The sequence below is a fragment of the Globicephala melas genome, chromosome X, assembly GCF_963455315.2.
Source record: "Globicephala melas chromosome X, mGloMel1.2, whole genome shotgun sequence".
NCBI lineage: Eukaryota > Metazoa > Chordata > Mammalia > Artiodactyla > Delphinidae > Globicephala > Globicephala melas.
The window spans coordinates 55,008,249-55,020,568 of NC_083335.1; the positions used below are offsets into that span (position 1 = coordinate 55,008,249).

Genomic DNA, 12,320 nt, shown 5'->3' on the forward strand with positions numbered 1-12,320 from the left:
CCAAATTGGCTTTGCTCACACAAACAGAGCCTTTAAGTTGAGGGAAGAAAGCAGGTAAGCAAAAGAGGGATAAGAAACAGCAAAAGCTTTATTGAGTGAGCTAAACATGCATGCTTTCACAAAAGTTAATGCATTAGTTAGTTCTATCCAGCTGCAGCAGAATCAGGCATTACCAGAAGATCCATGATCTCTAACACTCCTGGTTTTGCAAAGATGATGTGCAAAACTACCTGAGTCAAGATTTCTAAATTTTCTGAAGTTGCCGTACAAAATGGTGACCCACAGATGAACCCACATGGATCTTTTAGTCACATCCAGTTCTGTTGCCTTCATAGATATCTGTCATTACACCGTGAAAAGGCACTGATTAGTTAAACATCCAGCAGGCAACCTTTCTATGGTTGTCTTCTTTTTTGAAAGTTAGGAAATCGTTTTCTCATGGAGATCCTTTTCTTTTTTATTAGAGTGAGACATGAATGTGAAAATAAATGTAATCTGCATACAGAGGGCTAGAAAACTGCATTAGAAAGACACTGAATATCTCCAGTGGTCAATTTTTATTTTTAGCTGTCTTTGCGCTCCAATGAGACTATATTGATTTTTTCCCCTATTTTCTTACTACTAAATACTTTTAAAAATATTATAAAGGATCTAAACAGTTGTGGGAATCCTGTAAATTATGTATTACAAGTCCTGCTCTTATTTTCATATTTAGTTGGTTTCAAAAAGTATCTAAAATTAGCATCAGGACTTAAATATTGATAAAAATGTTGCCTAGAATACTTTGCAAATATTGATAGGTTACGATTATTCTACCTGTGTCATTTACAAACAGTAAAGTAGTAAGATTTAAAAAGCATATTATTTTATACTTCTGAAAGGTAAATTATATTCACATTTTGCATTTTTAGAATATGCCTAACATATAAATGTACATCCTTTTAATGGATAAACATACAAGAAATTTGCTCACATTGTGTATGTAAAATTATTAGTCTCTAAATACATAGTCTCAATAAACACTGCAAACTTTTTCCTCTATCATGAAGTAAGAAAGTTAAACTTATTTATTTATTTTCCTTATATGAAAAGTATCAACATAGGAGCTTATCCCCTTCCCACCCCCAGGGGTCACATATTAAGCAGTTACAGAAAGAAGTACACTGTTTACTGTACCTTGCATAGAAGTACTATCATGAGGATTTCCACTGTTTTCTATTTCAATATCTGGAATCCCAGTATCTGAAAGAAGTGACATTCAATATTAAGATACATTTCTATTTTTCCTGATTCCATTTAAAGTGAAAACTCTGTTCACCACTGCTTTGGTCCTATAGATAACATGAGACTTTGCGTGGCATTTTGTTTTTGTTTTTTGTATGTCTATATGTTTTTAATGGTAGGAGGGAGAATTATAAACCATAGCTGAATTTTACAATTGGGCATATATTTCCAGGTATATAGTAAATACTTCTTTATTCATTTTACACTCTAAAGATAAAACTCAGGAAAATAATCTGTCCATAAAACCCCCTCAGACTATCAGGTAACATGCCCTGACTGTGGAATTAAAAAAAAAATAATATAATTGCATAAGTAGAAGTGCCCCATCCTTATGGTATATTTTCCACTTGTAAAATGTGATAGATGATGAGATTATCTCTATGGTAAATGCACATGAACACCAAAACACAGGCTATTATTTGTGGTCTTTATTTAGTACTGGTCCTAGGGGCCAAGAGATACATGAATTGTTTCAAAAAAAGTTGAGAAAAAGAAACAAAGAGTTGGGTTTTTTATTTTCAATTTTAAATATGAAATGTGTTATCTAAAAGTTATTCATATACATGAAGCATAGCTTAATATGGCCATTTCTATATATATACATTTGTTCAGACACCCTTGGGTAATGTGATAACAGACACCCATATATCATCCATCAAGGACTGATGTGAGAAAGAAATGATTTGACTACACGTTACCCATCATACTGTAGAAACAGCTGCTTTTCCTTTATAACAGAGAACACTGGAGCTAGAGTGGAATTCACATATGGGTGGATTTCAAAAACGTAAAAAGAAAAATGACAAACCTCCTCAGAACTACATGTTCAGAGCCTCAAATAATTAGAGTGCATAGCATGTTGGCCCCATTGCTGGCTCCCACTGTCTAAGATGTTCCTCAGTATGAGATATTGATGTATTATTTTTTATCTTCTCTCTTCTGTGTCTCAATGAGGCATGGCTGTCATGAGCTAACAATCTACCTCTTCATTTCTATCGATTGTGAGGACAATGATCCAAGACAGTCACAGTAAAAAGGGAACTGAACTTTTGGAAAGGTAAAAATACGATTGAACATTGTACAGTATTCTCTATTCATTCTTAGTATGGGACACTTGAAGCAACCCCCTTTTAGTTCATGTGTGTGTCATATTAGCTATGGAGTATGTGTATTCACGTGTATAATATTCTTAGGCTCATCCCTGTTATGTACACATATCAGTTAGATATACCAGCTGTTAACGTGCTCTGAAAGAAAAATTTGAATAGCCTATGAAATGAAATTACGTTGTGAGGTTTCATCATTTAAAATGGAATCAGAAAAGTTTGGAATTAAGAGATTTCATGACAGAAGCACCTCTTCTCACAGGAGCTCCAGGAATTTACTTAGAACATTCATTTTCAACCAGGCATTCTTTAAGCCCTCATCACTGATGCAATCTGCATTAAAGGAACCAGCATTCTAAAGCTCATTAAAATAAAGTACACCAAACATCAGCATATTTTAACACGAATGGACCTAAAACACTTACATTTTAAGTGCAGGGAAGTTATCAATATTACTTCTTCTGCAAAAAGCAGCAGGATTTCCTGTTCCTAGACTATTTATATCTCCCAGAATAGGGCTTATTTTGACAGATTTAATTAATGAACTAAAGCACTTGGCCTCAAATCGATTTTTTAATTACTGTATTCCTGGACAAAGCTTCTCCCTCCCTCACTCCTTCCCTCCTTCCTTTCCCTCTCCCCCTCTCCCTCCTGGCTCTCTCCCCCTCTCCCTCCCTGGCTCTCTCCCTCTCTGCTTTGTGTACCTTGAGTGTGAAGGTGCAATACAGACATTACCTTTCAACATCCTCAATCCACTGTCACTAGTAGTAGCTTGCTTAAGTGCTTGCTCCACTTGCTCCCTTCGCTTTGATTCAAATTCTAAGGCTTCTTGTAGTTTCCTCTTTGCTTTTTTCTCCTTCTTCAGGCGCTTTTGCATGGTAGCTAAAATATGGAAAGGAAAATAGTTTGCAAAGGCTTAGTCATTGAAATCAGTTTGCCGGTTTTGATGAATTATAAACCATAGATACAGTTTCAGAGAGATATATAAATGTATGAGTCAACATAAGATTAGGTTCTTTTGATTCCGATTAACATTAGACTCAACCAAAGAGTATTCAATCACGCAACCAACTTATTTTTGCTTTCACATCTCCAGTAAGTATGCTCTATAATACACATGTATTTTTATGGTGGTGGTAGTAGTGGTGGAAGATTGTTTTCTACTTTGACTACAGGAATTTAGTGATAGCATGAAATATTTTATAAATTGATTAAGAAAAATATTCTTATTATTCATCAGGTTATTCCTATACATATTTCAAAACACAGAATATCTAAAGATATTTATTGAGTTTCAAAATATGGTATGTCTTTAAACACTCCCGAACATTCTATGAGGTCACCATCACTCTGATACCAAAACAAGACAAAGATGTCACAAAAAAGAAACAGGCCAATATCACTGATGAACATAGATGTAAAAGTCCTCAACAAAATACTAGCAAACAGGATCCAACAGCACATTAAAAGGATCATACACCATGATCAAGGGGGGTTTATTCCAGGAATGCAAGGATTCTTCAATATATGGAAATCAATCAATGTGATACTAACAAATTGAAGAATAAAAACCATATGATAATCTCAATAGATGCAGAAAAAATTTTTGACAAAATTCAGCACCCATTTATGATAAAAACTCTCCAGAAAGTGGGCATAGAGGGAAGCTACCTCAACATAATAAAAGCAATATATGACAAACCCACAGCCAACTTCCTTCTCATTGGTGAAAAACTGAAAGCACTTCCTCTAAGATCAGGAACAACACAAGGGTGCTCACTCCACCACTATTATTCAACATAGTTTTCAAAGTTTTAGCCACCGCAATCAGAGAAGGAAAAGAAATAAAAGGAATCCAAACTTGGAAAGAAGAAGTAAAACTGTCACTACTTGCAGATGGCATGATACTATGCATAGAAAATCCTGAAGATGCTACCAGAAAACTACTAGAGCAAATCAATGAATTTAGTAAAGTAGCAGGATGCAAAATTAATGCACAGAAATCTCTTGCATTCCTATACACTAACAATGAAAAATCAAAAATAGAAATTAAGGAAACATTCCCATTTACCATTGCAATACAAATAATAGAATACATAGGAATAAACCTACCTAAGGAGTCAAAAGACCTGTATGCAGAAAACTGTACAACACTGGTGAAAGAAATCAAAGACAATACAAAAAGATGAAGAGATAGACCATGCTCTTGGATTGGAAGAATCAACACTGTGAAAATGACTGTGGTACTGAAACCAATCTACAGATTCAATGCAATCCATATCAAATTACCAATGACATTTTCACAGAACTAGAACAAAACAATCTCACAATTTGTATGGAAACACAAAAGACCCTGAAGAGCCAATGGAACTGGAGGAATCAGGCTCCCTGACTTCAGACTATATGACAAGGCTACAATAATCAAAACAGTATGGTACTGGCACAAAAACAGAAATATAGATCAATGGAAAAGGATAGAAAGCCCAGAGGTAAACCCACAGACATATGATCACCTTATCTTTGATAAAAGAGGCAAGAATATACAATGGAAGAATGACAGCCTCTTCAATAAGTGGTGCTGAGAAAACTGGACAGCTACATGTAAAAGAATGAAATTAAAACACTTCTTAACACCATACACAAAAATAAACTCAAAATGGATTAAAGACCTAAATGTAAGGCCAAACACTATCAAACTCTTTGAGGAAAACGCAGTCAGAACACTCTATGACATAAATCACAGCAAGATCCTTTCTGACCCACCTCCTAGAGTAAGAGACAAAAATAAACAAATGGGACCTCATGAAACTTAAAAGCTTTTGCACAGCAAAGGAAAACATAAATAAGATGAAAAGACAACTCAGAATGGGAGAAAATATTTGCAAATGAAGCAACTGACAATGGATTAATCTCCAAAATAAACAAGCAGCTCATGCAGCTCAATATTGAGAAAACAAACAACCCAATCAAAAATGGGTGGAAGACCTAAACAGACATTTCTCCAAAGAAGACATATAGATTGCCAACAAACACATGACGAGATGCTCAACATCACTAATCATTAGAGAAATACAAATCAAAACCACAGTGAGTTATCCTCTCACATGAGTCAGAATGGCCATGATCAAAAAATCTACAAACAATAAATGCTGGAGAGGGTGTGGAGAAAAGGGAGCACTTCTGCAATGTTGGTGGGAATGTAAATTGATACAGTCACTATGGAGAACAGTATGGAGGTTTCTTAAAAAACTAAAAATAGAACTACCATGTGACCCAGCAATCCCACTCCTGGGCATATACCCTGAGAAAACCATAATTCAAAAGGACACATGTACCACAATGTTCATCGCAGCACTATTTACAATAGCCAGGAAATGGCAGCAACCTAAATGTCCGACAGATGAATGGATAAAGAAAATGTGACACATGTATACAGTGGAATATTACTCTGCCATAAAAAGGAACGAAATTGAGTTATTTGTAATGAGGTGGATTGATGTAGAGTCTGTCATACAGAGTGAGGTAAGTCAGAAAGAGAAAAACAAATACAGTATGCTAACACATATATATGGAATCTAAAAAAACAGTACTGATGAACCTAGTGGCAGGGCAGGAATAAGCCACAGATGTAGGCAACATACTTGAGGACACAGGGGGAGAAGTGGAAGCTGAGATGAAGTAAGAGAGTAGCACTGACATATATACACTACCAAATGTAAAATGGATGGGTAGTGGGAAGCTGCTACATAGAACAAGGAGATCAGCTCACTGGTTTGTGATGACTTATAGGGGTGGGGTAGGGAGGGTGGGAGGGAGTCTCAAGAGATAGGGGATATGGGGATATATGTATACATATAGCTGATTCACTTTGTTGTACAGCAGAAACTAACACAACATTGTAAAGCATTTATCCACCAATAAAGATGAAAATTAAAAAGATGTATGGAAGAAAAAGAAAAAACATGGTATGTCTTTTAAAACTTACAGTGTCAAGGGTCTCTTTATTTGAGATGTTACCAGTTTTTAGGGCAAATATCTATCTCTTTAAATATATGCACATATCATCAAACTCTGTCTCTCTCCATATATTTAAATTTGAATCTATCTCTACATTTTAAAGAGAATAACTTTCAGCAATGATTATGTTAAGCAATCTGTAAAGGCACAACAACATTTCTTTCATAAACAGAAAAGGTAATGAAGAGGTAAAAACAATTATAACTCAACTCTCAAGGCCTTATGTCTTAACTAGAAACTTTAACTGCCCTAATGTATGATTGTTACTATTCTCTGAAACCTTGAAATCTGTGATAATTTCTCAAACAGAATTGCTGGGCTCCAGCAATATAGTGGTTCATTGCAGGGTTCTAAGCAGACCGACCTTCACATTCTTCCTAAATTAGTTGTAAAAATTTAAGATATTGATATTAGGACAATAGAAAAATATTCAAGGAACATTAAACAAAATTATAAATTATATGACATTTAAAAAATCTTAAATTATTCAAATACAATTAAAATATTTTGATTGCACTAAAGTGAATATGATGCTAATTTGAGTTTCAGTTGTATTTATCTCACAGTTCAATGTCTTTTCATATAAATGACCTTCAGCAACTTGAAGAGAGTTATTTACTCATCTAAATTTATGTTCATTTACGACAAAAATTCAGAGGACTAAGGTAATCACAAGATGGAAATCTTGGAATAAAGACACCGAGAATATATGGTTTCTATTATTTTTGATAAAAGACTATTAAATAAGGTTAAGCATAAAAAACTTTTACTATAATAATTATACTTAATTACCATCATTCAAATAAAGCATTTAGTAAATTATTTAAATCAAAAACATAGATTTATTCAAATTAATGTATAGCAATGTCCTTGATAAGACAAAATTTTGCTTCTAGTAAAATTATTTATTCAAAAACATTACATATATTGATTCCCTTGAAATTTATGATTCCATATATTATAAACAATGCCACAGAATATTACATTAAAATTATATAAAATAAACTATAATTTATTTAGGACGTACCATGTACTGAACATTTTTTCTAGGACTATATCTCATTTAAAACTTACAACAACTCAGCAAGGAAGATATTGTTATCTCCAATTTATAGATGAGGGAATTGAGTCCTTGAGAGGTCAAGAAATTTTTTCAAGATCCCAGAACTAGTAGTTCTCAAAGATTGAGGGCCAAAGATTTTATAGGTAGTTGTTTCAAAGCCTGGGGACCATATAGTTGGTCAAGAACCAAGACAGATGAGCTCCAAGCTCTCCTGTAGCTCTATCATTCTTTGTTTCTAAGTGTTTAAACTGCAAAGAATATTATAACATATGTTTAATTCAAGTAACACATTCTGGCTAGGAACAAAAAGGTAGTTAGAAGGAATATATAAGTGTGAAACAATGTTTTCGTTAAAAAAAGATACTCATAGGGATTCTTACTATATACATAGTTATATATATATATATATATATATAAATAGAGAGAGAGAGAGAGAGAGAGAGAGAGAGTTTACTATATACATATATATAGTTTTACATATGTTCTTTATATATGTATATATGTTGCTACTATTTTTTTCTATAAACCTGGGGAGACATTACTTTTCAACTACAATATCAATTTTCTCCATTTTTCTTTTCAATCATATGACTTTAGATAAAGAGTTCACCCTTTGTCCTAAAAAGTAGGTTTACTGGGTATGAGATATTTAGGCAACTAGAAAGGAATTTAAGTGATCATGCAGTCAACTATTGTAATAGATGATGCTGCTGAGATTCATAGAGATGAAGCAGATAGTTTCTCTAAATCAATGAGGATAACAGAGTAGTTTCTTTTCATTATGCTAGTCATAAGATGTAAAATGTCAAAAACAGTTCTTAGCACACGGCAGACAATTGATAAGCATTAGCTAGTGATGGTAATAGTAGTAGTAGTAGTAGTAGTAGTAGTGATGGTAGTAGTAGTAGTGACAGTAATGACAGTAGTAGTAATGATGATAGAATATTACTAGTGGTATTATTATTATATCATAAAAATTGCTAAATTTATTAAATATAAATGCTTCATAGTAAATCTGATAATAGATACAGTATTACATCTACAATGTCTAAGACTTTTTAAAAGACAATAGTTATGATATCAATTATAAATACAGACCTGAAGACTCTATAAGAAGTTAGTAAATAGAAATCGGTATGAGTAAATCCCTAAAAGTTAGAAGCCAATTTTACTATATGTAGTAGATTTTCCTAAGTCAATTTGTGAATGTTATTATATTTAACATATTTGGTACTTTTGTATAAATAATTTCCCTACTAAAGAAATGTGCTTTTATGATTCCTAATCATAATAATATATATTGCATCCCAAATATCAGAAATAAACTAATTTCTCAAAACTTTAAAAAGACAATTTAGCTTCTGTTTAGTAGTATTTAATGACTTTGGCAAGATAAGAAGAGGTTTAATTCTTTTTAAATGTAATGACTGAATTTCCATTTTGAACTGAACTAGTAATTCTTAGGTCTTAAGGAAAATATACAGTAAAATTTCAATTTCTTGATGCAAATTTCAGAATATAATATGCTATATTAGAATAGTATATAGTTAGTGGATTTCACTCGACTAGAGTAATTCTTCCTAGTTTAGGGAGGCATTATCTGGGTTGTGAATTTTCTCTCCCTTTTTGCCTCTCATTCCCACTCTTTAACTCTTTTAATTGACTTTTGTTTTGTGACTATTCTACAGAAGAATAAGCGAAGAAGAGAAAGAAGCTGAAAAGCACAATAGTCACTTTTGCTGCTGTTTTGTATTTTATGGTAAGTATAAGGAAGAGGTGAAAATTATTGGTTAAAGTTTTGAATTTTCTCTGGTTTTGATACAAGCTAGTCTCATTATCCACATCTATAGATTATCAAATGCCTACCCATTGTTAGAAAGTTATTTCTATTTCTGAACAATATTTTCCATTCTCTCACTTTTGTCTCCATCCATACTTATGCTACCCTATTCAGCCCTCATCACCACAGCCTAGATGAGGGCAATCCACTTTTACAGAGCTTCCTTGTTTGTAGTCTTACTCCAAGTCCCATCTAATCTATTCCCAACACCGGAGTGGTCTATCTGATTGAAAGCAGACCAGATCACTCCACTGCTTATCTTTTAATAATTCCCATAACCTACAGGACAAAGTCTAAGCTAATCTTTTACATGATTAAAAATGGCCTTTATGGGTGGACCTTCAAGATGGCGGAAGGGTAAGATGTGGAGATCACCTTTCTCCCAAAAAATACATAAGAAATACATGTACATGTGGAACAACTCCTACAGAACACCTACTGAATGCTAGCAGAAGACCTCAGACTTCCCAAAAGGCAAGAAACACCCCACGTACCTGGGTAGGGCAAAAGAAAAAAGAAAAAACAGAGACAAAAGAATAAAGATGGGACCTGCACCACCGGGAGGGACCTGTGAAGGAGGAAAAGGTTCCACACACTAGGAAGCCCCTTCACTGGCGGAGAATAAGGGTGGCGGGGGGGGAAGCTTCGGAGCCACAGAGGAGAGCGCAGCAACAGGGGTGTGGGGGGCAAAGCAGAGAGATTCCTGCACAGAGGATCGGTGCTGACTGGCACTCACCAGCCCGAGAGGTTTGTCTGCTTACACGCCAGGGCGGGCGGGGGCTGGGAGCTGAGGCTCGGGCTTCTGTCGGAGCACAGGGAGATGACTGGGGTTGGTGGCGTGAACACAGCCTGGAGGGGTTTAGTGCACCACAGCTAGCCGGGAGGGAGTCTAGGGAGAAGTCTGGAACTGCCTAAGAGGGAAGAGACCTTTGTTTCCGGGTGGGTGAGGAGAGGGGATTCAGAGCACTGCCTAAACAAGCTCCAGAGATGGCCCCGAGTCGCAGCTATCAGCATGGACAACAGAGATGGGCATGAAACACTAAGGCTGCTGCTGCAGCCACCAAGAAACCTGTGTGCAAGCACAGGTCACCCTCCATACCACACCTCCCGGGAGCCTGTACATCCTGCCACTGCCAGGGTCCTGTGATCCAGGGACAACTTCCCCAGGAGAACACACGGTGTGCCTCAGGCTGTTGCAATATCACACTGTTCTCTGCCACTGTAGGCTCGCCCCACATTCCGTACCCCTCCCTCGCCCTGGCCTGAGTGAACCAGAGCTCCCTAATCAGCTGCTCCTTTAAAATCATCCTTATGGAGCAAAAAACAGATGCCCTCAAGTGACCGACACACAGAGGCGGGGCCAAATCCAAACCTGAACCCCAGGAGATGTGTGAACAAAGAAGAAAAGGGAAATCTCTCCCAGCAGCCTCAGGAGAACCGGATTAAATCTCCACAATCAACTTGATGTACCCTGCATCAGTGGAATACCTGAAGAGAATAAATCATCCCAAAATTTATGCAGTGGACTTTGGGAGCAATGATATATATATTGTTTTCCTTTTTCACTTTTTGTGAGTGTGTATGTGCATGCTTCTTTGTGTGATTTTGTCTGTATAACTTTGCTTTTACCATTTGTCCTAGAGATCTGTATGTCCCTTGTTTTGTTTTTCTTTTGTTTATAGTATAGTTTTTAGTGCTTTTTATCATTGGTGGATTTGCTTTTTGGTTTGGCTGCTACTTTCTTTCTTATTTTTTTCTCTTTTTTTACTTTTTATTTTTTTAATTTTTTTATGTTACTTTTTTCTTTCTTTCTTTTTTCTTAACTTTTCTTCTGAGCCATGTGGCTGACAGGGTCTTGGTGCACTGGGCACAAAGGGACAGCCAAGATCAGGACATTGGTCCACCAGAGACCTCCTACCTCCACATAATATCAAACGGCAAAAGCGCTCCCAGAGATCTACATCTCAATGCTAAGACCCAGATCCACTCAATGACCAGCAAGCTACAGTGCTGGACACCCTATGCCAAACAACTAGCAAGACAGGAACACAACCCCACCTATTAGCAGAGAGGCTGCCTAAAATCATAATAAGGACAGAGACACCCCAAAACACACCACCGGACACAGTCCTGCCCACCAGAAAGACAAGATCCAGGCTCATCCACCAGAAAACAGGCACTAGGTCCCTCCACCAGGAAGCCTGCACAACCCACTGAACCAACCTTAGCCACTGGGGCAGATACCAAAAACAATGGGAACTACAAACCTGCAGTCAGTGAAAAGGAGACCCCAAACACAGTAAGTTAAGCAAAATGAGAAGACAGAAACACACAGCTGATGAAGGGGTAAAGTAAAAACCCACCAGACCAAACAAATGAAGAGGAAATAGGCAGTCTACTTGGAAAAGAATTCAGGGTAATGATAGTAAAGATGATCAAAAGTCTTGGAAATAGAATGGAGAAAATAAAAGAAATGTTTAACAAGGACCTAGAAGAACTAAAGAGCAAACAATGATGAACAACAGAATAAATGAAATTAAAAATTCTCTAGAAGAAATCAATAGCAGAAGATTTGAGGCAGAAGAACAGATAAGTGACCTGTAAGATAAACTATTGGAAATAACTACTGCAGAGCAGAATAAAAAAAAAGAATGGAAAGAATTGAAGACAGTCTCAAAGACATCTAGGACAATGTTACATGCGCCAACATTTGAATTACACGGGTCCCAGAAGAAGAAGAGAAAAAGAAATGGCTGAGAAAATATTTGAAGAGATTAAAGATGAAAACTCCCCTAATATGGGAAGGAAATAGTCAATAAAGTCCAGGAAGCACAGAGAGTCTCATACAGCATAAATCCTAGGAGAAACATGCCAAGAAGCATATTAATCAACCTATCAAAAATTAAATACAAGGAAAAAAGATTAAAAGCAGCAAGGGAAAAACAACAAATAACATACAAGGGAATCCCAATAAGGTTAAGAGCTGATCTTTCATCAGAAAGTCTGCAAG

General features: G+C 35.9%; 1 protein-coding gene across 1 annotated transcript in view; it reads right to left on the bottom strand.

Moving 5' to 3' along the window:
• Window positions 1-304: 304 nt before the first annotated feature.
• The window catches only part of DACH2 (dachshund family transcription factor 2), a 615,381-nt gene continuing 603,365 nt past the window's right edge, over window positions 305-12,320 (bottom strand). The window contains exons 11-13 of the mRNA XM_060292022.1: window positions 3,126-3,272; window positions 1,177-1,242; window positions 305-339 (exon numbers count right to left, since the gene is read on the bottom strand). Of these exons, the coding sequence (XP_060148005.1) occupies window positions 305-339; window positions 1,177-1,242; window positions 3,126-3,272 (248 nt within the window). The remainder of the gene's footprint in view (window positions 340-1,176; window positions 1,243-3,125; window positions 3,273-12,320) is intronic.